General features: G+C 31.2%; 1 protein-coding gene across 3 annotated transcripts; it reads left to right on the top strand.

Moving 5' to 3' along the window:
- Positions 1–907: 907 nt before the first annotated feature.
- Positions 908–24664, top strand: RECQL2 (RECQ helicase L2). 3 transcript variants are annotated; one of them, XM_020680236.3, is made up of 20 exons: positions 908–1131; positions 1231–1457; positions 3423–3569; positions 3663–3875; positions 5372–5476; positions 5582–5686; positions 5768–5890; positions 7167–7255; positions 7927–7958; positions 8038–8071; positions 8296–8344; positions 8420–8497; positions 8618–8683; positions 9944–10010; positions 10100–10153; positions 16155–16262; positions 21033–21097; positions 23019–23097; positions 23858–24069; positions 24184–24664. In XM_020680236.3, the coding sequence occupies exons 1-20, from the start codon at positions 1068–1070 to the stop codon at positions 24373–24375; spliced, it is 2109 nt and encodes a 702-aa protein (XP_020535895.1). In that variant the 5' UTR covers positions 908–1067; the 3' UTR covers positions 24376–24664. The 3 variants fall into 3 exon arrangements, with proteins under 3 accessions (XP_020535895.1, XP_012075079.1, XP_012075080.1); XM_012219689.4 differs by having other exon boundaries at positions 910–1131; positions 7927–7963; positions 8292–8344; XM_012219690.4 differs by lacking the exons at positions 7927–7958; positions 8296–8344 and having other exon boundaries at positions 910–1131.
- Positions 24665–25751: the final 1087 nt, after the last annotated feature.

Genomic DNA, 25751 nt, shown 5'->3' with positions numbered 1-25751 from the left:
TGTGCATATATTCCTTTCCTTAATACAATGGGTAAGTAACATTGTCACTGTAGCCAAAATAATTACCATTATCAATTCAAATCTTCTGCTCATTTCTTTTTTTTTTTTTTACCCAGCAGTAAAAAATAATTTTTTATTTTTTTTTTTCGTTATAACTGTATATAGATATTGATATGGGGTTAGAGATTGAGTGATGATTTGATTTTCTTTTTGGACACTTATTAAGGTTTTAATAATCTGCATTTATAAATTAGGTAGTACTAAAAGATTAGGTTTAGAGATTGGGTTGAATTTTATTTTGAGACCACTTTATTATAAAAAAAAATAGAATTAAGTAAATAAGAAGTAAAATTACTAGTAGTTTGTACAACAAAGTCCGATATGAATTAAGTAATTATATTTTTTATGCTTTAATATGATATAAATAAAAAAATTAAAAAATACAAATATATAATGAGCATATGCAAGACATGTCATAAAAAAGATTAGTTATTTTAATAATTTAAATCAAAGTGTCATTTTTTAACCAAAATTTCAAAATCTGGCATCTACTACAACATCGCAAGGTTTTTTTATGTAGAATAAATGGTGAATTGGGCCAATGGGTAGGGATCAGCAAATGGTCAGTTGGATTTGAACCAAACAGAACAAAGAGTAAAAATATAAAATGAACTTTTTTGACGGAAACTAAATTGAATTAAAATTGATATCTGTATCGAATCGATTTGAGCCAAGTCAATTGGTTTGGTCGGTTTTGATCAGTTTTTATTATTTCGAATAGATTTTAGTCTTGACCGATTAATTTCCACAGAACCAGCCAGGCTGAACCACGAAAAATTTTAGTTCAATCCAACTAAGCCGATGAAACCGAATCCCCTTTGGGTCGGATGTTTTGCACATCCCAACAAATGGGCGAGCGGAGAAAATCCAATCAACCAACCAGTAAAAAACCTTATTACTTGCCACGTCGCTGGAGCAAACAGCGCTGCGATGCATAGAACTCTACAAACGCATTCAGCCTGCAAAAATATTCTTTCGCGCAGAAGCAACCATAGTTAACGAAAAACATGGAAACCGAAGAGATAATACAGGAGCTTGGCAATGTCGAAACTGAGCTTCGACATGTCCAAGGTATTTTTACCTTTTTTTTCTTGCTAATTGAGGAAATTAGCGGTCTCGTTAAAAATAGTTTTTTAGCTTATTGTTTTCTTGAATTGTCCTGTTATTTAGACCAGATAAAGGTATTGCTTGAGCGGCAAGAGGAATTGTATGATAGACAATCAGAACTGAAGGCGGTATTAGAGGCATGTACTGCAAATGAGAACCCTGATAAAGACGAAGATGGTCCTCACAGTTCACCTGAAAACTGGTCAGGGCCATTTGATTGGGACTCTAAAGCTGATCATCTTAAGTTTCATGTTTTTGGCATTTCCGCATATCGTGCAAATCAGAGAGAAGTAAGTTCCTATATTAACTATTGGCTGTTTCATTATTATTTGTTTGTTTGGGTTAACGTTTACCAAAAATGTGGCTACAAGGTTTACAAAAAATGTGGCTACAAGGTTTACAAAAAATGTGGCTACAAGGTTTAAATAGTGAAAGAAATTTAGAATTGTGGTCTTCATTTATAGGGGTGGTTATATTTAGTATAATATGCTTTTGCTTCAGCATTTATGAAATTGCAGATGAGTGATACTATTGTAAATTTTGTTGCCACGGGTTTGGTTTTAGCTTTATATGAAAGTGCAAGTAGTTATAGGACTAAGGCTAATTATATAAGGGGGATTTGATTCTTATTTGGGAGTTCAAATCTTAGTTGGATTAAGAGGTAAAGTGATTCATGGGGTTAGAACCTTATGGGTCCTGCAATTGTGAGATTCAATTCAACCATGCATAGCATGGGAATTTTGGTTGTGATGCCGAAGGACTTATATGAACAAATGTAGAATCTTGTTTACTTCTATTCTTTCACTTTTTACTGAAATAAATGTAGCCTGCAAAAAATAGCTGATATTGATCACCTAAGTTCTTTCCACTTCAAATTGAACAATAAGCTTACATGACTAATTTTTTAAGATGAAAATCCCACCTAATTTATTCTATGTTTGTTTTATTTCAAAACCTAAAGATTCTAGGAATTCTTTTGCTTTAATCTTTGTCTAAGATGGTGATAAAACGTAAATTAGTTCTAAGTTCAATTCTTTTCATCAAGATCCTGAAGGTGATACTGGAGCTGTGCAATTAAATGAGAGGATGGATATGACTGGAGCTAAGTTGGGTGAGATGCTTAAGATGTATACCATCCTAGAATTTTAGCAAGAAACCAGTAGAATCAACCGTCAGGCAGATACTTTCTCAAAAAATAGGCATGACTGTTGGCCGAGATCTTCTAGTTGCCCAACCACAAAGCCTATGGGTAATTGGGGGAAACAGTACCCTCATTTATGGGCTTGTAAATCCATTTATCAATTTGGATTCTAGGTAGAAACTATATCAGTTTGGATTCTGGATTGAAGCTAAGGACATTGACCAGATATAAAGCCTAAAAATATACGCAACGCTAAAACCCACCTGAGAACAAATATTTTAGCTACAGATAAAAATATTTAAAATATACTTGGATGTAAAACTTACAAAAAAAAAAAAAAAAAAAAAAAAAAAACAACAAATTAGTGGCCTTTTGAACTAGAAATGGTTCAATAATAGGGCTCTATTTTAATCTATTTTGACTCAGAAAGGTGCCAAGAGCTTTCCTTTAAATTTATATTATATTTTAATTTCAAAATGTTTTCATTAACTAGTCTTTGTTTGTTTCTGAAATTAATTTGTTGGTGGAAAGGTTTATGGAAAAAATTATTGAGAGAATGGACTACAAATGCTGTCTAGTGTTTAGATGTAATGCTGAAAAGTAAACTGTGATAATATTTGAGGGTTTGGAGTCAATCAGATTGAGAGAATTTCTACACATGCAAGAACTCTACAATTATCTTCAATTATTTGTTATGTTTAAATGTGAAAGAAAGTTAACTAAAGTTTGAGTTATGGTTATTGGTGATGATTGGTGGCGGAGAATGGAGATTTTTGATGGTAGACACTGGTTATTAGACCAATGAATATGTGTTTATATGGTTGTGTTGTCAATTCCTTGCTTTTTTACGAGTTCAGAGAATTAAAAAAAAAGGACATCACCTTTTCAAAATGGAAATGCATTTTCCTTGAAACATTCTCAAGACTTGGTTTTTCATTTCAATGAGAAAGATGTTTTCTAGTGGTCAATTTTCTCATGAAACCCAAAAACTAAACTATTTAGAGAAATATTTTCCTTAAATTAAATGGAGCTAATTTGGAAATTCTTCTCTCATGTGATGTCAATTGCTTTTCCATCTTTATGAATTTATTAATAAGCAGTTAACTATTAACAGATCATCAATGCTGTCATGAGTGGAAGAGATGTTCTTGTCATTATGGCTGCAGGTGGGGGCAAGAGCCTCTGTTACCAGCTACCAGCTATTCTTCGTGATGGGATTGCTCTTGTTGTTAGTCCATTGATTTCTTTAATTCAAGATCAGGTGCTCCTCTTTTATTAACATTTTAAATGATGTGCTTTAACCTTGTCTCATTTGCATCCTAAATAATCTCTCTAACAACAATCAATTATTTAGGTTATGGGTTTAAAAGCCTTGGACATTCCAGCATCCATGCTTACATCAACCACTAGCAAGGAAGAAGAGAAGTTTATATACAAGGCTCTTGAAAAGGGTGAAGGAGTTAAAATATTATATGTCACACCTGAAAAAATATCAAAGAGCAAAAGATTCATGTCAAAACTTGAAAAGTGCCACCATGGAGGCCATCTTTCTCTAATTGCAATTGATGTGAGTCTACTGTTTTTAACCTTTTTTTTTTTTTGTTTAACTTTCATCTTGACATATTTAAAACTTAATATAACACAGGTAACCTTTTTAACTCCTTTGTTTGTTTGCATTGGAGTTTCTTTTGCATAATTTTTTGAATTTTTTATTTTGGTTTTGTATGTCATTAATTGTCTTTCACTTGGGACTTTGGTCAAGGTTTTGGCTTTATAGAGGTGGTTGGGAGGAAAATGTAGGATTGAGGCCTTTTATTTTGTGCTGTTTTATTTACAGATAAAATCTGCAACTGTGTTTGGCTTCTCAGTAAGGTAAACAGAGAGACTGAATGAAACTGAGGGAAAGAGGGAGAGAAAATTGTGTAGAGAGAAAGGACTCTCCTTCATTGTTTAATCACACCAATATAAGGTGTGATTCTAGCTCCTTCTTATGTACGCAATTGTAAAAGTTGATCATTAACTGAGTTAGTAATAGAAAGATTGAGTGAATCCTGATGCAACTATTTGTAACTAATTAGCTTAATGTTATAAACAGTAATACCTGTAAAAGAAGGTCAGCACTGTAATTTCATATTCAATAATAATTCTTCAATTGCTTTATGCTATTCTCCCTGTCTTCCCTCTTTCTCTTATTTTCTCTTCCTTTCCTTTGATCTCTTAACAAAAACAACTTAAGATTGTATAACTTACAATCCTAACATTAACTAGCCTGACTCTTTTCATGTGACTCACCTCATCTAGTTGACTAATTCGCCAAGTATCATCTATGGCCTGGGATGAAAGAGGTTTTGCTGTTATGAAACTACAAAGCATAAACGTCCTACACAGTTTTCTCCCATGCAGGTCCTAGGTGTTTTTAGATTTAAAGTAATTTTGATCTTAAGAAAATGCTTTAGAACTAGTCCATGTCCTTTAAGGTTTCAGACTCCCAACATGAACTAAAAGGATCAATACTATTCCAAGCCAGCAAGGACTCAAAATGAAGACTTAAAATAAATGTAAAGACTCCTGAAAAAATAGTAACAGCGTTTCTAGCAAGTTAGAAATTACAAAATTCCCTTGATTCATAAACTACCAAACCAGCAACTTTCTTATTCAATAGTTGCATAATATAAAAAGCTAGGAGTTGCTCTATATTGTTGTTTGCCAATGAAGCCTACATTAAATCTGAACAACTTGCGTGTTATCCTTGTCTTTTTCTTATTTTTCTCCTGAAGTTCTCAATTCTTTTGCCCCTGTCCCTGTCCCCTGATATGCTAGTTCCCTGTATTCATCCCGTGTACTTTTGGGGGTAAAATTTTGGTTATTCTGGGATACATCATTTAATATTAAAACAAAAAATTCTAAAAAATATTCTGCAAATCCACCTAATTTTCAGACTATGTCTACTACTTTGATGGACATTAAATACTTTAGATAATCAGTGTTCTTGTCACAGATTTTTGGCATTCAGTTTTGAGTATTGCTACCATACTGTATTTGATTATCTGAGATGATTTGCAGGAGGCTCATTGTTGTAGTCAGTGGGGACATGACTTTCGTCCTGATTACAAGAACCTTGGTATCCTCAAGATTCAGTTTCCCAATGTTCCAATGTTGGCTTTGACTGTATGTTTTGATTTTTCTTTTTCCCTTGAGGAATATGAATAAAATATGTAGAATTGACATTTCACAATATTAAGATAATCAGAATGACTTCTGTTAACTCTGTAGGCAACTGCCACTCAGAAAGTCCAATATGATTTAATGGAGATGCTGCATATTCCAAAATGTGTTAAATTTGTTAGCACAGTCAACAGGCCAAATCTCTTTTATATGGTATAGTTAATAAAAAATTTTTGCTTCAAGTAGTTTCTGATTATAATTTTGCACTCAGAATTAAGTTCCTTTACTTTGCAGGTAAGAGAAAAGTCATCAGTTGCTAAGGTTGTTATTAATGAAATTGCTGAATTCATTCGAGAATCTTATCCAAATAATGAATCTGGGATAGTCTATTGCTTTTCAAGAAAGGAATGTGAACAGGTCTGTTTTTTTCTAATCAGTGATTCCTTTGTGTCATTTTTTGTTGCTGTATTGTTGTTACTGGAAATTAGTAATCAAGCATACTAATTTACCTTCATTCTGGTTGTAGAACGCTAAAGATTCACATCTTTAAACTCAAAAATATCAGTTTTATGATAATTTTATAAGAAATATTCAAATGGCTCATGAAAATGTAATTTTTTTCTTTTTTTAATCTATTAGCTATTGCACAAACAGTGTAGATGGATATCCACTATAGGCTACTCATTTCTTAAGAATTCTATGTAACAGTAAAGTGATATGCAGATAGCTTAAATGGAACAATTGCCAAATTATGTAAAATTTAAAAATTACATGTAGCAATGAGAAGGACAAACTGTTATCAAAAATGGTTTGAATTATTGCTTTATTGCATACATTTTTTAAGGATGATTGTTATGGTTAAAGGATTAATGTAATTTTTTAAATTGGCTTTTCATTGGCAACATAATATCTCCAAATTTTTGTTCCCCTATGTTGATGGTCTTCCTTTTTGTTCTCTCAACTTTGAGCTTTATGATATCATAAAGAAAGAACTGGCTGGTATTTTACCAAGGAAACTCAATAAATATCTACAAATCTATTGGATTAAGAAGTTCCAAAATATGTCAAAGGGCTATTGCAGTTAGGTGTGAAGCAATTAGCCCCTAATTTCAAAAGTAGTCATTATTTGGGGGTGTTAGGCGAGAAATAGTTTGATTAACTTAACTATTCCTTTTCAACGTGCATTGGCGCCATTCACTTGCTTATGATAGAGGTTGTAAGTACATAGTCCACAACTATGAATAGTATATCGGGGTTGAAACACGCGAGTGCCCAACCCTTTCAGGTTGGGCACTTTTTTCTACTTTATTTCATCTTTGATTCCACCTTGATGCCACGAGAATGGATGGATGAAAAGTTCTCCAATGCAAATGTAATTAGTTTGTTCATCCATTACAACATAGAAGAGGAACAATGTGAGAATGTTTAAATGAGAGAGAAAAGCATGCTGAGGTGGGAGAAGCGATTTTAATTAATGAAAATAAAATGGGGGGATTTTAGGAAGAAAATGATTTATCTTATTTATTGAGCTGTAGAGTAGACGCAGGTCATGCAGCTGAGACTCTCTCTCTCTCTCTCTCTCTCTCTCTCTCTCTCTCTCTCTATATATATATATATATATATATATATATATAAGGCAGTGGCATTTCTAGAGTTGGAAAAATATTTATCCTTGTATTGTTGAGAGTTGTAGGTTGCAGCAGAGTTGCGTGATAGAGGAATTTTGGCTGATTATTACCATGCAGATATGGATGTTAATGCTCGTGAGAAAGTTCATATGAGGTAAAGCAATTTTCTAATATTATCAGCTTTATATAATATTGTGTGATGTGATAGTTTCTCTCATTCACTTGATATAGTGCACATTGAAGTAAACTGCTTTTATTGTTTCAAATTTCAAAATTCTTGTGCCTTGATCTTCAGTGTCGACACATGGCATCTTGGAAAACTAGAACTTTTAGGAGATTATGACTAAGTTCACAGAAATTAAGAATTATGGCTTAAAGTTTACTTGGCAGATTTGATTTTCTTGTGAGAACAAAGGAGAATTAAGCAGACAAATCACACTAATAGAATCTAGGACTTAATCCAATCAAGAAAGCATCAAACTTCCTACAGTTAGTTTTGCGTCTCACAACTCAAAAGGAAAAGCATAAATTGCTGAATTTTTTCTGGTTTTCTAACAATGAAGGTAGACTGAAGAATTGGTATAGACCCAAATTTAGACCTAACAGAGGTTCTAGTTCTGAACTGGAATTGAACTGGTAGGAATGTCGCCGTATCCGAATCATAACCGGTTCAGAAGGTTCCAGTTCTGGTTCTGTGATAATTGGAATCAGGATTGTAGCAATCTCTAAAGAACATTGAAACTGTAGTCCATTTTGATGCAAGGAAAAGTGAGTGATAATCATTTCCTTGTACTTTTCGGATTCTCATTTAGTTTCATGCTGCAGGTGGAGCAAAAATAAGTTACAGGTCATTGTTGGTACGGTATGTCAGTGAATCTAGAATTTCTTTCCAGTATTAATATCTGCTTCTTTTCTAATGCCATGCTTGTGTGCCAGGTGGCATTTGGCATGGGAATCAACAAACCAGATGGTGAGTACTAAAATTTATGGATTTGTGTTACAATGCATATCACTATTATTTACTTCAATATACTCCTTAAGCATATCTAACCACAAAGCCCCCCAACCCAGAAGTGTCCCATTCTTGGTGGACATGCAATTAACCAAAATCATTGTGTAGAAAAGAGAGCTTATAATCATGGTTAACTGCCAATTGTCTGTGGTCTGACACTCAAAATAACTGCCTGTAGTTAGGTTTGTCATCCATCACAGCCTGAGCAAATCAATGGAAACATATTACCAGGTTTTTTCTTTTTTATCCCTTTTCCTTTTAGTAGTTAACCAGGCATTTTTCTATGGACTATTCTTCTTGCTGCAGGAAAGTGGCCGGGCTGGACGAGATGGAGCAGCTTCTGAATGTGTACTCTTTTTTAGGCCTGCTGATGTTCCCAGGCAGGTAATTTCTTTCTTTCTTTCTTAAATTTTTAATAATTTTATTTACTTATCTATCTTTTGGCATTGTGGTTTACTATAATATTTTTGCATACCATCTTGCAACTAATGCTTTTCTTGTCAGAGTTCGATGGTCTTCTATGAGAATTCTGGATTGCAAAATCTTTATGGCATAGTACGATATTGCCAGGTATAGTCTATATTACAAAATCACGTCACTGTAGATTAACTAGTTTTGGCAGGCATAATTATATGTTTTGAATGCCATAGAAAACTTAGGGAATATCTTAAGCAAGTGAAGTTAAGGAAATATCCCAAATGTGGGACAATAATTTGAAAGTTGATAGCAGGAATGACCAAGAGATAGATTGTGAATAGGAGAATGCTATTTAAGTTGAGATGTACATAGAAGCATTTATTTGATAGCAATAGATGCTATGGTTTTAGTAGGTGGATCCTTTTTGTCACTTTGGAAGGTGCCATCTGACTGATACATGTACATAGATTTTTGGAGTAAATTAAAAATATGGTATAATAAGTTCTTGGGCCATTTGACTCTTTAATCTTTTATTTAGTAGTAAAATTTTTGCCCATGGTATAATGGATACAAAATTTTGAAACTGGGAACAATTGGTACAAAAAAATTATAGGTAAAACTTGAAAAGTGTGAAAATCTTGGGTTGTTTTTGACTAGTAAGCCTAAGCAAAATGTGGAAGATGATTCCCTTTACTTACAAAATGAGAACTATTTTACATATCAATGCTAACTTGTAAATGCTCATTTTCTTAGTATAAGCCTTTGATTCTGCCTCACAAAGTCAGTTAAGATGATAAACGAACAAAACATGCTAACATGAATAGGACTCCAATTGTGGCCTTAGTATGAGAAAATGATGATTCAGACTACGGACCAAACCATGTAGAAGTGATATGACTGTACCCATTCCAATTTTTGTGTTTTAAAAGCAATCTTTCACTTCTTTCTTTTCTTCTTCAGCAGTCTATTTTTCCTTCTACTTCAATTGATAGCTAAAATGGGTTTCACCACTTCACAAACAGCAACAGAAAAAGGAGGACAAAAAGAAAGAATAAAAAAAGATGAAATCACACAAAAAAAAAAAAAATGAAAAAGATAAAAATTTAAGTTCATCCATGACATAAAATCCCAAAATATGGACTCAGTAATATGCTCGCATATTGTTTACCATTTAAGCATTATTGTTATTTTCTCTTCCTAATATTCCTTCAAACCTGAAGCCCTTTGTTCGACTGTCAAAATATAAAAGCAACATTTTTTTTATATAACCCTAGTCAATGTTCTACTAACTGTTGTATACAGTAGCCATCTAGTGGAAAATATAATTTTGTATTTGAGAATAGGTAAATTCTAAAATCTGCTTTGTACTATGCAAAATGTTCTGCATCAGACCTATTAATTTTCTGTGTGCAGTCTAGAAGACAATGTCGCCGAAGTGCCTTTTTCCGACATTTTTCTGAGCCATTACAAGACTGCAATGGTATTATTTGATGTTTGTTACCTACAAATGTTTTGCTTTTGACTGTCCTGCGGCATTAATTCTTACATGTGTGAACTTATGCTTTGCAGGGATGTGTGATAATTGTGCATTCTCAAGTGATATTACAGAAGTTGATGTGTCTGGTAATCTTCTTCACCTTTTTTTTTTTTGATCAAACACAATTTTATTTGATATTTGTCTCTATTGGAAGTTGAAGGGGTAGAATTGAATTGGGTAAGAGATTAGAACCCATGAGGTGAAAATGTGCGTTGTGGCTTACTTGGGCTTAGACCAACCAATGCTAAAAGGTTAGTACTAACCAATTAGTTGGCTAGCTCGCCACCCTTGTATGCCCCTTGTGAATTTGATATTTAGTGCATATGGTATTCTTAACACTCCCCCTCAAGTGCAACCGGGACTGAACATCCGGTTGACACTTGATACTTGAAAATCCTTCCCTTGAAATTGAAATGAATTGGGCTTTTTGCCCTTGAAATGGAATGAGCCTCATTGGGACGGGACATCTAGATGAGAGCCCAAATTGAAACATAGTGGCAATACCGATGAACTGAGAAATGACTAAACCGGGCCGGACCTGCTCTGATACCATATTAGAAGTTGAAAGGGTAGAGGTAAGGGGTTAGAACTTATAAGGTGAAAATGTGCGATGTGGGCTTACTTGGGCTTGGGTTAACCAATGCTAAAAGGTTAGTACTAACAAATTAGCTAGCTAGCTTGCTACCCTTATATGCCCTTTGTGAATTTGATATTTAGTCCATGTGGGATTCTTAACACCTTCCATATTTTTTCATTTGGAGTTCTTGATTCTTCTTATGTTGCCTAAAATCTAGTTCATCACCATTCAGTTCTTTTCTATTTGTATTTCATTTTGTCAACTGATTTAATTTTTTGCCTGAATTGATCGTAGTTGTCTCTTGTTTAAATGCATCTATGTAACTTTATGAAAATGCATTATCTTTCTTTCTTTCCTTTTTTTTTTTTTTCCCATAATCAAAATCTGGCCTTTTTATGGCCAGTATGTTGGTTACATAAACAGAATGTAAACAAGAAGATCCACCAGAGAAGTTTATTTTAATGTTTAGGATGCGATTATATTAATTTTTTTAGGCTTTTTAGTTCAATGTGAGACAGTTTAGTGTGGCAATGAAAATGGAAGTGGATTACTAGCTTCTTGAAAAGTGAGAGCTTGGAGCACTAGGAGTTGATAGGAAACTTTTTGATCTTTTTGAGGCTAAGAGATGTTAAGGTGACGTCATTTTAGCATAATTTATTATTTGGGGAAAACTCTCAATCTCAAGATTATATTTTGAACTTCCTTACTCTGTTGTAGAACATAAAAGTGCAACAATGATGGAACACCATGGTTGGTCAATGCTGTCCTATTTGGAAACCCATGATAACTTCTGATCTATAATAAATGTCTGTCGGTAACTTCTATATTGTCACTAAGGGATTTCGTTGTTTCCTATTTAGTGTTGTTTGCAAATTTTTCTATTTGGGATTAATAATCCTAACAGTGCAAAGAATAGTTAGGTCTCTAAAATAACCACACAACGTAATTAAGTTTTTGAATCTTTTGATAATGCAATTGAGTGTTTTCATTTGATTGTGAAGGCACATCTACATGTATTGATTTCTATGCTTTGCTTCTCCCTTTTGTCTTTCTTTTCCCCCCTTGTCCTTATTTCTGCTGTTACAGTACCATGATCATCATTCACAACAGGGAAGCCCATCAGTTACCAGACCTTTGTTTATTTACCTTATTTTAATCGTAAATTATTTTCTATTGCTCTTTCAGAATAGGAATATCACCAATCTACCACTTCATACACATATTTATTTTTGCCGTGGAATGCTGCCTTGTACCATTTGACCAATCTATTGCCTTTTAGATGTTTAGGTGGGTATAAAATATAAAGCCTCACGTATTTAACTTCTAAGGGAATTAGAAGGGAAAATCTTTTGTCGATTGATGCTGCATGTTTTAATGAAGGGTGAAACGATTGGCTACCTTCTTCATAGTGTGATTACCAGCGAGGAATATTAATTAATTACTTTTTTTACTAATAGAATTATTCAGGAGTTTTGCTTACTGTTGGCTTTGGTGAGGATATAAAAATGGGGATTAAGAATTTAAATGTTTAGTGGACGGCACCTTTGTGCATGCTATGATGTTTGTTTAGGAAGAGCAACTGTAATCTTTGACGATGTGGAGCATTTTTAATTGGTTTTCATTCAGGTTTCTATTTGGGCTGCTATTTTGGTTTCTGTAATCTTGTATGGTGAATGGGTCAATTCAACTTGTTTTTGTTTGTTTTTCCTACGTTCTTCTTTCTGATTTTCTCATATGCCTCTCATGTATTAGCAAGTCGTTCTCTTGTTATGCTTTCTTAATGCATGAAGTTTACTTAATGCATATGTCTTAGACTCGTTCACTAGCTTGCTTTACCTTTTGAAAAGCTTTTTTTTTATATATAAATTTTTGAACAAATTCTTTTCATCCATTGTTTTACTTTAATGCATTTATGACTTCATTCACGTTATTTTATGTATGAATGAGAATTGCCCATTCCATGAGGCTAGTTCTCTTTCTTGGCCTTCTCTGTGTGTTGGTAGTTTAGCCTTGCTTTATTGATCCCATTACCAAGAGATAAGGAAAGTGGATAATGTGATATAATCCTACTTTTGCAAATCTTCTGCCTTTCCAACTCAAAACTTTAGAGCTTTCAAACAAATATGATTAGTTTTTATTGTTGAATCGTTCTCATGTATTTGTTTTCAAATGATAGAATTCATTTTGGGAGGCCATTCCTATTATTTTTCAATAAAAGTACAAACATGGGTATAATACAATAACAACAACTAAGCCTTAATCTCAAATTAGTTGGAGTTGGATATATGAATCTTTTCTCACTGTATTCACTCGAGTCCATAATAGCAAGATAAGGAAAAGCGTATGAAACATATATATATATATATAAATAGAAAAATAAGAATATATAGGCAAGCATAGGTAAATGATAGCAAAGGAGCCTTAATCCTAGATTAATTGGGATTTATTATATAAATCTTTGATTTCCATTCTGTTCTATTCATGGTTAGATCTTTCATTATTCCAAGACACCACAGATCTTTCGCTATTGCTTCCTTCCATGTGGTTTTAGGTCTGCCTCTTCCCCATTTAGAACCCTGTACTACCAAAGTATCACACTTATGAATTAGGGCACATGGGAGTCTATTGTCACATCCTGACTCCAACCACCAGATGAATTTTCTGCTTTAGATCAAACCAATTCCACCCCATTCTAGATTGGCAAGGCAAGATCTGCACGGTTTTGTCTCGCAAGTAAAATGAGGAACTTGTCAGGAGGTCATCTATCTTAAGATTTCCCTTAAGCAAGCAGGCTTAACTTTGGAGTTCTTCGAACTCTCCAGACTATTCGACTGAAAGGCACATTTGATGAGTAGTTTCCCCCGTTTCAATGTATGATTCGGTTCATTCCCGTACCCGCATTCCACTACTCTAGCTAGCTTTACCATCCTAGAAGCCTACCTTTGCTCTATCCGCTCTCTTCAGACCGCTTTGCTGGGTTGGGGTGTTACATCTATGAACCACGTGGCCAAACCACCATTGATGTCCTTTTCTCATTTTATCTCCAACTTCTGTTACATGTACCTTTTGTCAATTGTGGTCATTCTTAATCTTGTCCAACATTGTATATCTAAGCATCTATTTTAACATTTTGCAACATTTATTTTATGGACATTTTGGGCATTTGGTGCTAGTATTGGTAGATTAATTCCTTTTATAGTTTCCTCAATTTCACTATTTTGATTTTCCATGAATAGGTTAGATAACAATGGCCCATTTATTATCACTAGTTTTCTTGAATGTGCATTGCACGATGTTTGTATTCGTTAAGTTTTACTTGTTGCAAGTAAATGTAATTTAATTTATATAAATAATTTTATATTAATGTATTTAAAAATTTTCTACTAATTTTTTGTTATGAATTATAATATTATGACCAATTTATAATACTAGAAATTGAAGAGCACTTACAGAGTAGAAAAAAAGAATATTTTATGAAATAATAAAATAAAAATTCAAATAATTAAAGAACTTGTTAAGGAAAGAACATATTTATAATATAAAATACTATTATAATTTGATAATCAAATTTTCATGAAAATAAAATTTCTTATTAGCTAATTTAGATTTTCTTATAATAATTTAAGTTTAATTAACTTAATTCTTGTGTATATAATATAATATCATAAACTGCTTATATTGTTAAAATATAAGAAATTAGTGTTAGTTATTATAATAATTAATATATTAATCGTTTTTTTAGAGCATCGTTTATAATTATGTTATTTTTTTTTTTACTTTTGCTAAAGTCTATGAACGTATTATTAATTTTATGATTGCTTCTTTTGAGAAAAAAAAAGAAAAATTCTTTCAATATATATATGGTTTGCTAGTATAACGTGTTATATTACAATTATATATTACATACATATATATATTTCTAGTAAGTTTTATTTTCTATTTTATATCAAATAATAAATCTTATGATATATTTTTTAATAAATAATAATAAATTAATTTATTCTTTGTAGAATAATTAAGTTTCTTGTAGTAGGAAATAATTATAACCAATCAAATTAAAGATTAATTGAAAGTAATAATTAAACATTCTTACCATATTTAATATGTACCTTATATAATATTATAACCAATCACAACTAAATTACATTTATTTTTTCAACCAATAAAATTGAAATCTTTAAAGTTATTATATTATTACCATATTTAGTGTATACCTTATCTAGTATATAATATAATTTCTTAATTTATCCAATAGAATTTAGATTTAAATGGAAAATTAATATATCAATCAAAATTAAATTACTTTTATTTTTTCAACCAATAAAATTAAAAATCTTTAAAGCTATTATATTATTACCATATTTAATATATACCTTATATAATATATAATATAATTTATTATTTTATCTAATATAATTTAGATTTATAGTAAATTAATATGACCAATTAAAATTAAATTACATTTATTTTTTCAACCTATCAAATTAAAATCCCTAATGATATTTTTGGCAATCCCAATGTTCCCTATCCATTTTCTACTTTTATATATATATATATATATATATATATATATATATATATATATATTATTAGATATAGATTATAGATTTCCACTTTTATATATATTATAGATAAGATGGACATCTTTTGGGCTTAGTATTTATTTAAAGAGTAGTTGATGTAGCATAACATGTTGGTCACTTTTGTTTAAAAATGGTGTTAGAAACTTAGAAGATAATCCAATTTAGGTGAAGTAATTTAGTTGGTGTTTAGTTTGGCTACATTTGGCTACTTGCTTTTAACTTTTGACTTAAAATGTATTTTTTTGACTTATAAGTCAATTTAAAAATAAGTAGTCACATGTTTTGATAAAACTACTTAAAAGTAATTTTTAAATAGTTTAAGTTTTTGTTTGATAATTACTTAACAAGTACTTAATTTATCACAATTACCAAAAATGGTATATTAATTAAATATGAAGTCCAAGGGTTTGTTAAAATGATGCTATTGTTGGCCTATTTAAAAGTTGTTAGGATAATATAATCTTTTATTTGGTCAAAGAATAGTTATAAAATAAGTAGAAAATTAAAAGTAAGGGATAACTTACTTATGGCTTTTGACTTATTTTAAGTAGATTTCTTAACTTATAAACCAAACCAAACACTATTCTGCTCATGAGTTTTTACTTAAAAGTAGGTTTGATCGACTTAAAAGCCAAACCAAACGTGCTCTTATTAAACCTTTAGAAATATTTACTTAGTTGTTTAGTTTCATTTCCTCTTATTGTTTAGGGCTTCCCATGCGTTCGTATAAACATGAGATCTACTTTTATTTTGATTCATCAATTTAGCTACCTAAGAATCAAAATAAACATGATATTGAGAATTGTAAGATGCTTCCATGTTTGTCATTTTCGTTGTTATTATTTTTTCAGAATCCCTTCTCTGTTTTGAATATCTAATAGCTATAAATAAGGGTTGTGATCTTAATGAAATATTGCTGCTTTACAGGTTATGCAAAAATTATGGTCTCATTGGTTCAAGATGTGCAGGAGAATGATCAGCGATTGACAATGTTGCAATTGGTGGACAAAATGAAAAATAAGCACAAGGAAACAGGTTCTTTCTACAGCTTGATGTTTTGTTCTAATTGGGCTGGGATGATCTTCTTACACAGACTATGCGTATCCTGTTTTAGCTGTAAAATAGTTTCCAAATTGTTTCGTTCAGATTTGCATTGATTTCAGTGTATTTTCACAATTTTGCTTGTTGGCTCGTAATAACTCTTAAATATAGTAAGCTGAAATCTAATTAAAAATAATGATGAGTTATTGTATTTGAGAATCTATTAGATTAATATTGTCAAATATAATTTTTTTTGTTTTTTTTTTTTATTCTTTAGTTACATAAAAATATAATGTTATGCAAAAAATTGATTACTATTAAATAAAAAACATTTAAAAAAATACTGTGAAAATATGTTTCATATAAACATTCAAAATTAAAAAAAGTTTCAATACTATAATTTCAATAAAATTCTAAAAATTATAAAGTTAATTGACATTAACTAAACATAGAACACTTTAGAGATACATTTGTAATATATGCATAGAAAGAACAATAAAATCAATTTTATATTTATAGTGATGATGATGAAAAATTATGTGTGAAAAATAAGTCAAGAAAAAAAAATTCTATACACTTGTCTAGTTATTTTCTTTTAATGTGCATGCTTATATGCATATATAATATTGAGAATATGTACACTATTGTATATATAGGGACATAATGAAATTAAATAAGAAGAATTAAAAAATATATTAATTAGAAAATCAATGAAATTAAATAGGAAAAATTAGAAGTATATCGGGAAACATCCTTTATTAATGAGAATGCAAAATATGGTAATATTTGCTAGAATTAGGAAATGAGTTTGACCATATAAGCTTGCACATCTTTATAATATAAATAAATTTAATTATTAAAAAGATTTTTTCTTTTGTAAATATAATTATACCATAGCCTTTTTGATCAATTCATTTGTTCCCCACATCCGTGTATTTATGTATATGCTTAAACTTGGTTACTGAACTTTGTCCAAAGCCAACTTACTAGAAAGAAAACAAAATAAGCCTAGGCTCTTCTTTCCTAAACGGGTGTGAAAATGGGTTGCCACCTAAAATGCTACACGATTGAGATTAATACGAATACAAACCATTTAATAATCGTATCAAATATTTAAACACAAACACGAAATGAAAATTAAACGAGTGATATGAAAACGATACACATAACTTGTTTAATTAGATGGCTATATACAAGTCAAAAAACCCAACATTTATGACACTTATACTCACTTGGTATATATATTATATATGAAATTACCTTTTTACCTTTAATTAAATGGGTTAGATGAGTTACGTGAGTCAACCTGTGACATGACCAGTTTAAAATCGTGTAATATGTGGGTCACCAATTCATGACACAAATCTTTTTTTGATTCAATCCTAACTTGCATAATTTCCATGTTAGGCGAATCGTATTCCCGTGTGATGACTCATTTCAACACCCTTACTTTTCAATATCAAGGCAAACCAAATAGATCTGTCTGCGCTTGATTACTATTAACTATGATAAAGAAATCCAAAATATCGAAAAGATTGATTGTTGGAAACTACATTTATCAATTCTATAATTAATAGAAAATTATGAGGTTAAGTCTATGGAATGCATTTCAGTCTTGATTAGCATGTTTGACTAATTTATTTGTTTGAGAATTTGTTTCCTTCATAGGTTAGATTTTAACTTAGAAATTTTTGTTTGGTTTATGTTTTTTCCCCCTGAATTCTCAAAGAATAATAATATTATTAAAATATATTTGTTTTTGTTATTTTAAAAGAAAAAAATGTTTTCCGTAAATTAAAAGAATAGAACATTATTTCATCAACTTGTTTTTCAATATATATATAGTTTTACTCCTTTCCCAAAATGATAGTCTACTTTAACTTTGACAAGAGATTAAGTAAAGTCTTTGAATGACGTATTTTTGTTAATCTCCCATTTTTACCTGTAGTGATTGGGGAGTTACTTCGACAATATGTTTGATAAAATAAACTTTTGACTTGTTAACTTTTAATTAAAATGAGAAAGTAGACAATTAATTTAAAACATCCCAAATTAGTGAATATGGCTGTGAACGAGTGAAATCACTCATGAGCTACTTACTTGAGGCTCAATTTGCAAAAAGCTCGTTCAAGTTTTGTTTGATAAGCTGAACAAGCCAAGCTCAAACCTGTTTATTGAGCTCATTTAAGTAATGAGTCATGCTTCATCTTGACTCATTACCTTGCAAACTGGCTTGAGAGCCAGCTCGATAGAGCTGAGGTTGAGGTTGAGCTTAAAAGCTAGCTGTAAATGAGCCTTTAAACAAGTTGAGCATGTAGACAAGCCTATAAACGAACTGAAACGAGCTGAGCTTAGCTCATTTACATCCCAATCGAGTTGAGTATCAAGCTCAAGCTCAATTTTTTAAACTTGGGTGTATCTTTAACAAGCTAATTTGAGCTTAATTAAGCTTGACTCTTTTACAGTCCTGAACTAATTTAGACTATTATTTTGATATGGAATAGTGTGTGTGTATGTATATAGATAGATAGATAGATAGATGATATGTGTGTAAAGAACAAAACAGACACCACACAACTTGGTAATTGTTCATATTCTTTTAAAAGGTTTAGCTTATCCTAGAAGGTTGTTTGGAATCCTACAAAAAATGTAATATTGATTACATCTTAATATGTAGAACGTATTTTTTATTGCAAATTTGAGTTTTAAGTTTTTGGGAACTGGTAAAGTGAAACTTTTTAAACACCGTTTTTTTTTTGTGTCCTACTAAACCTCTTTTACTTCTGTACCAATGAAATCATTGTGTCCAAATTCCAGAAAAATTTAATTTGGAGGTTTGACTTGACATAACATATAGCATTCACTCCATCTGTCACTACTAGAAAGAGTCATGCATCGCGCAAATGTCTTCCTAAGGTCTTTCTAGGATAGGGAATGCAATTTGGTAGGTATCGTTATGTCAACATCGCTAACCAGAATTGAAATTGCATTGGCTTTGTCGTTTCTCTTCAACTCGACAATTAAACGGCTCTTTTTCATTTTAAACAAACACTCAAGCACCAGTTTGCAGAAGTTCTTGAATGGACGGTGACAAGTTGTAATATGATCACCTTTTGGCTTTGCAACCTTAACTATAATGCCAAAGTCTAAACATTTTTTCTTTAATGAGTCACTATTGTACTATCCTTCAAGCCAGCCACCAACAAACACGTCTTTCGGATCAATCAACTTATTGATCCATTTCCTTTCTAATTTAAGAGGCAGGAAATGATTGACGGAAAATTCAATTGAGGGATGAGAGAGTTTTCTAAAGAATTGAAAGATGAGATATTTTAGTAATAAGGTGAGTGTAGAGGGACCGAGCAAGAGAATGAGAGCTTTTCTTTAAGTTTGATATGGCTTTGGACCTATAGACAGAACTCTTCAAAGACTGATTGCACCATATCATACCATTTGGGTAAAGTGAATGTGGTAACTGAAGCTTTTGAGTCGAAAGTCATCTGGACTGACAAAGAACAAGTTCTCTTACTCTCTCGCCTAGTCTCTCTAAACTCTCTTTATCTATAAAATTTCTCAACCTTCAATTCCGTACCTAAATCTCTCATCCTTCAATTCACTCCCATGGATTGTTCTCTACCTTCTGAATTATAGATTGAACAGTCCCAAAACCATGTTTCTTGGTGGCTTAAAAGGATTGGACAATGTTGATTCGTTAAAGAGAATTTTTAATTTTGGTGATATTGTTAAGGTTGTAAACGGAAAGGTGATCATTATGGCTTTTTCACTTTCCATTCAAGAACCTCTACTGAAAAGGCGTTTGAGTGCTTTTATAGGAAGGAAAAAACTGGGTTAATTGTTAAGGGAAACAGAATTGACAAAGCTAATGCTATGTCAATCTTGGTTTTCAAGGGTGACACAATGATACTATCTAACATGAAGACGCCAAAGGAATTTGAGTGGGAAGACTTGATGTTTATACTTCATGATCTTTCGAAGAATTATGCTCCTGCAATTGCTGCTTTCTGCAATGGCAATTTGAACAATTCTTGGCCTAGGTATCCAATCTTTTATATAAAAATTGTATTTAATATTTAAATTTATTAGAATATGCTAATATAGAAATATACGCACATGCAACGCAAAAAATACTGGTTTGTATAAGTGCAACTCTTTAATGAACCTTCTCCACTTTCTTCCAAAAAATGTCATTCTTAGCTCATTTTGTGGTGCAAGTCATGAAAATTATGATGGTTATCCCATTATGCCCTTAGGGAGCCACTGCATTAAAAACGCAAGTTACTGAACCATAATATTTATTTCATTGTATAAAACAACATCAATTTAAGAATACAAAATCCTCATAATATAGGAAATACTGCAAGTTTTAGGATTTTAAGTTAAATAAAAAAATATTTATTTAAAGATGCAATTAAGTTATCTTATAGCCAATGGCATTTGAAATGTCTTAAGTGTACTTTTTAGGGACAGGAAATATTTTAAGATTATTCCTTTTTTTTTTTTTTTTTTTTTTTTGTCTATACTATATGTTTTTTGGTCTTCACAAAATTTTTGCCATTCCAAGCATTTTTATATGTTCTACAGCTTTTGGTTTGATAATTTTTGTTTTATTTTCATCCAGTTATCTTCATGTTTATATTTTCATTTTATGCCACCGAAGATCTCGACATTTATTTAAGTACGTGCCATTACAAATACAGATAATTTGCATATGTATAAGAATGTGCTTTTGTATGAAAATATCAGGTGCTGACCTTAAGAGAGAGGCGATAGAACAGCTTGTGATACAACTTATTCTAGAAAGTGTTTTGGTAAGTATCCTCATGTTTTATAACTTCGGATCCATAATTGCAAACATACTTATGAACAAATCTTGAAAAGTGAACTTACAAACATTTTAAATTAATGAAATTAATTTGGAAGAGGAAAAACAATACTAGCGACTAACAAAGTAGTGATTGTAGGGTTTTGATATATTATTATTATTATTATTATTATTATTTTACTTTGGCCAATTATTTAGAGCTCCCTCGAGTAGTTTTGATTAGGGGTGTTCATGGTTCTGTTGGAGAATTAGTACAAATCTAAACAATAATGGTGATCTATAAATAATTTAAACTGAAGCAAACCATGAAGGGTACTCAAACCAACAAAATCATTGAATGTAGTTTGGTTCATTTGGCAGTTTGAGGATGGTCTGAAAAGTATTAAATTGTTATAAAAAGAAAATGATAAAAAAATAGCTTCTCATTAAAGCCTTTATAAATTAAAAAAAAAAAAAAAACACTGTCAACTTATTAATACATGTGATGTTTACATAAATTTTTACTGCTGGAATTCAGTGTGTTCTTTTTTCCCCCCTTAAGTGTCAAATTTAGTTATTTAATATAATACATCACTTATTAAAAAGAAAAGTGATTTGGTTAATCTAGATGCACATGAAAAAAAAAAAAATACAAATTATAGTGTTTGGTTTGGTTCAGTTTTGGTGGTTTTGAACTTCAAAACTATAAACTGAACCGATTATAGTTTATGGTTCATGGTTCAGTTTGGAGAATTACTACAAATCTAACCAATAATGGTGATTTATAAATAATTTAAACTGAGGCAAACCATGAAGGGTGCTCAAACCAATAAAACCTGTGAATATGGTTTAATTCAGTTGGCTGTTTGAGGATGTTCTGAAAAGTATTCATGTTATAAAAAGAAAATGATGAAAATAGCTTCTCATTAATAAAGCCTTTATAACTTGAAAAGAAAACTGTCAACTTATTAACATTTGCGAGATATGCATAAAATTTTTAGTGCAGAAATTAAGTGTGTTTTTTACCCCTCAAGTGTCAAATTAAGTTATTTAACACAATACATTACTTATTGAAATGAAAAGGTACATTACTTATTAAAAAGAAAAGTAATCTGGTTAATTTAAATGCACATGAAAAAATAATACATATACAATGTTTGGTTTGGTTCAATTTTGGCGGTTTTGACTTCAAAACTATAAACTGAACCGACCTTTCAGTTTTTTATATTTTCTAAACTAAATCAAACCACCAACATTTCAAAATCATGGTTTTAGATCCATTCGGTGATCTGGACTGGTTTACAGCGGTTCATGAGCACACCTAGTTTTGATCAATAACATGCAGGAATTTCCATTATTAAAACTTAGGGTGCAGTACATCCACCCACAATTTTTTATTTTGTGAATATATGATACTTTTTGTCAGTTGAAAAGAATTTATCCTAGCTGTATGAATTATTGTGAAACTGCAGAATGCATGTGAATGTCCAGTGGAAAAATTACAGTTTGGAATTGACTGGTGATTGAGGTTACCTTTTCATCGAGAATTCAAGTAAAATGAAGTAGCTTTCTGCTCACTATGAAGATTTTGCTTTTCATCTACACAAATGTGATAATAGACTAGACCCACGAGTTCCACATGACTCACCAAAACAAATAACCAAAAGAAAGTCCAAAGTAATTACAAGTATAAATACATGTTCAGAGCTGGTGGTGTTGTGGTGAACAAAATCAACTATCATGCTTTTATGTACAGGAAATCAAATGAAAAATTGTGTAATCATTTTATCTTGGTCACCGGGATAAAAGACAATTACCTCTATTTGCCAACTACAACTGTTTCATGGAATGATTTATCTTTTGTTTTTGAAATACATATATTTGCAGCAAAATCTTTACCAGTTTCTTATGTAGTCTTTTTGATGTAGAAAGAAGAATTTCAGCATACAGCATATGCTACAAATGCTTATGTGAAATTAGGACCGCTGGCAAAGCATGTATTGCAAGGTATGGATGCCTTCTATGGTTAGTTATAAATCTTGGCCATTAATTTCCGATGTTAGATTGAATATTATCATTTCCACCATATAGCTTGACATGATAAACCCAGGATAATGTTAATGTTATCATATTATGATATTTTACTTCATATTTTTAATGTTTTCATATTCCAAATGGTAGATCTACACCAGCTAGACATTATTTTTTTTAACAGCTAAATTTTTGCTAAATATTTTCCTTTGACGACCACTCTTTCACTATAACTTGTTAGGTCTACTACAATATTATGATACATTAAACTATTGGTTTACTGTTGATTTTATCCATTTTGCTAATTTTGATAAAACATTTACTATATTTAGTTCAATTTGCAATCTGCCACCAAATTTGGGACCAAATTTCTTATTTAAGACCCTAATCACCAGGGTGGGGAATCAACTTCTATAATATGATTCTAACAATGTAGCCCCTAACTATCCAACTGATGATTATGATGGGTCAATCTTTTACGTCTACCCTTATATCCACCATCTTCTCATTTTATAAAAGTTGCCATTTGTGCAGCTTAACAGTGTCTTATAGGGTTAAGCAAACGCAAATGGACAAGTTTGCTATACATGTTTTTCCTGTATTAATTTTCCTTGCCATAGCCAATTGTATCGGTGAGATAAGAATTTTGAAATCCTATCATTTTTGCAGTCTTATTTACTGTTAAAAAGGAAATCTTTAATTCATCTTCTTTTAATGTTTCTCACTTTGCATGCAGAGAGGAAGACTGTTAAGCTCGAGATTTCTAATAAACAGAACAAAGCTGGCTACAAATCAGCAAAGCGCAGTCTCACATTGTCTGGGCTTGAATTTAAACTTGATAAGCTGCGGAAAGAACTGTCTTCTAACCATGGGGGTCTCCCTCATTCTATCTTGTCTGCTCAGCAGATGAGCATAATCAGCGCCCAGAAACCGAATTCAGCAGAAGAGGCAAGTTCCTAAATTGCTTTTTTTTTGAGTGCCTACCCAATTAACCATATTCTGGTTTTTTTATTTAGCTCATCAACCTAATACTACTGCTACTTCATCCACTCTTATTTGCAGCTGGAGAAGATAATTGGGAAACTGAAGACAGAAAGATATGGGAGTAGAATTCTTGAAGAAATTAAGAAGTTCGTAGACACCGATGAGCCTGATGATAATATGTTGAATGATGAAGGCAGCACGAAGAAACCTAGAAAGAGACAGAAAATCAAGAAGGATTTTGTTGTTATTGAAAGCAGTGAAGACGAATAAGGTACACTGCTGCGAGTGACCTTAATATCCTTATTTGCACCACTCCCTACAGAGACTGCATCTTACACTGGCAGATTGGTTATGGTTAACAGTCGGTTTTCAGTTTTTTGGTTAATTGGAAAATGTCCCTCGGGATTAAGGAATATATTAAATTCTATGTATTTTTCTAATGTCAAAAGCAATTGGATATGCACCCTAAACTATATGGATTACTTAAACTTGCAAAATTTGCTAACATTTTACACTTTTCCACACTGACAATAATAGTTTTCACGATTTTTGGCTTTTATATACAGTATATTGATTTTGATATATAGTTAGTATAACTTTTGAAATAATAATTTTCACATTTTTCAATTATTTAACACGTGTTTAATTGATCTAATTTTACAAGTTGATGTGTTTAATATGTGTAATTTTATAAATTGAAGTATTTGATGGATTAAAGCAAAAATTGAAGGTATTACAAGTTTGCTTTAACCAAGTTGAAGGGTGAATTTATGTATTCAGTCCATAATCAGCGTATTAGTGAAGTATTTATTTTATAGAGGCCCAACATAATTTTTTAGGATCAACATGACAAACTGGTCAATGAAGAAATTTTTTAAAAATTGCTCATATTTTATCCTTTATTCCTAGTGAATGGTCATAAATACCATTTAATATATATATATATATATATATATATATATATATATATATATATTGGTTAATTTGTTATATGGGTGAACTTGGGCCAGGTATAAGTTTTTGCCTATTTTTTTCAAATAATTGGATGAGTATATAAATAATAAGTATGAAGTTGACCTTTTTCAAAATGGTAATATGATGACCATCTCTTTCAAGTTTTTTTTTTTTTTTCTTCTTTATCAAAAATTAAATTAAATTCGCACTACTACATATATGAAATTTCGAATAAGAAGAATTATTCTAGTGAGATAATTATTGACCCATAGACAATGGAAAGGATGGCTCACAATGCCATCAGTTGAAATAGTGCATATATACCCACGAGATTCATTGTCCTGAGACTCTCATGATAATTAGATTGACATATTTCAACTTTCGCTGAAATTTCCAATTAAGTAAGAACATTTGCCTTTAGAAGAGTTATTTATCAACAACCTGTGGTTCTACCTTCTCCATTAAGTGAAAATTATTATTATTATTATTATTTTTTTGTACAATCTTTGATTACACTTGGAATTGATGAGTTTAAGAAATTGGGTTTTGATTACAGCTATGATGACGATTAGTTTATTGCAGATAATTGAATGGTGGAATATATAAATAATAAATTCACCATTGAACTTTACAATTTTAATTTTGTAATATCTTGAATTTTATGGTAATCTATTGTGCACTTGAAGTTGCAA

Source organism: Jatropha curcas, chromosome 11 (genome assembly GCF_041381405.1).
Source record: "Jatropha curcas cultivar XTBG-Jc1 chromosome 11, XTBG_Jcur_1.0, whole genome shotgun sequence".
Lineage (NCBI taxonomy): Eukaryota > Viridiplantae > Streptophyta > Magnoliopsida > Malpighiales > Euphorbiaceae > Jatropha > Jatropha curcas.
Note: the sequence above shows the minus strand (reverse complement) of the source record. Positions and strands in the feature narration are given on the sequence as shown.

Excerpts from the sequence above, each read along its gene's own strand:
- RECQL2 (XM_012219689.4), top strand. The coding sequence starts at position 1,068 with ATGGAAACCGAAGAGATAATACAGGAGCTTGGCAATGTCGAAACTGAG. Across the intron at positions 5,687-5,767 it reads GGCCAAATCTCTTTTATATG|GTAAGAGAAAAGTCATCAGT; the intron begins GTATAGTTAATA and ends TTTACTTTGCAG. Across the intron at positions 8,345-8,419 it reads CAATGGAAACATATTACCAG|GAAAGTGGCCGGGCTGGACG; the intron begins GTTTTTTCTTTT and ends TTCTTGCTGCAG.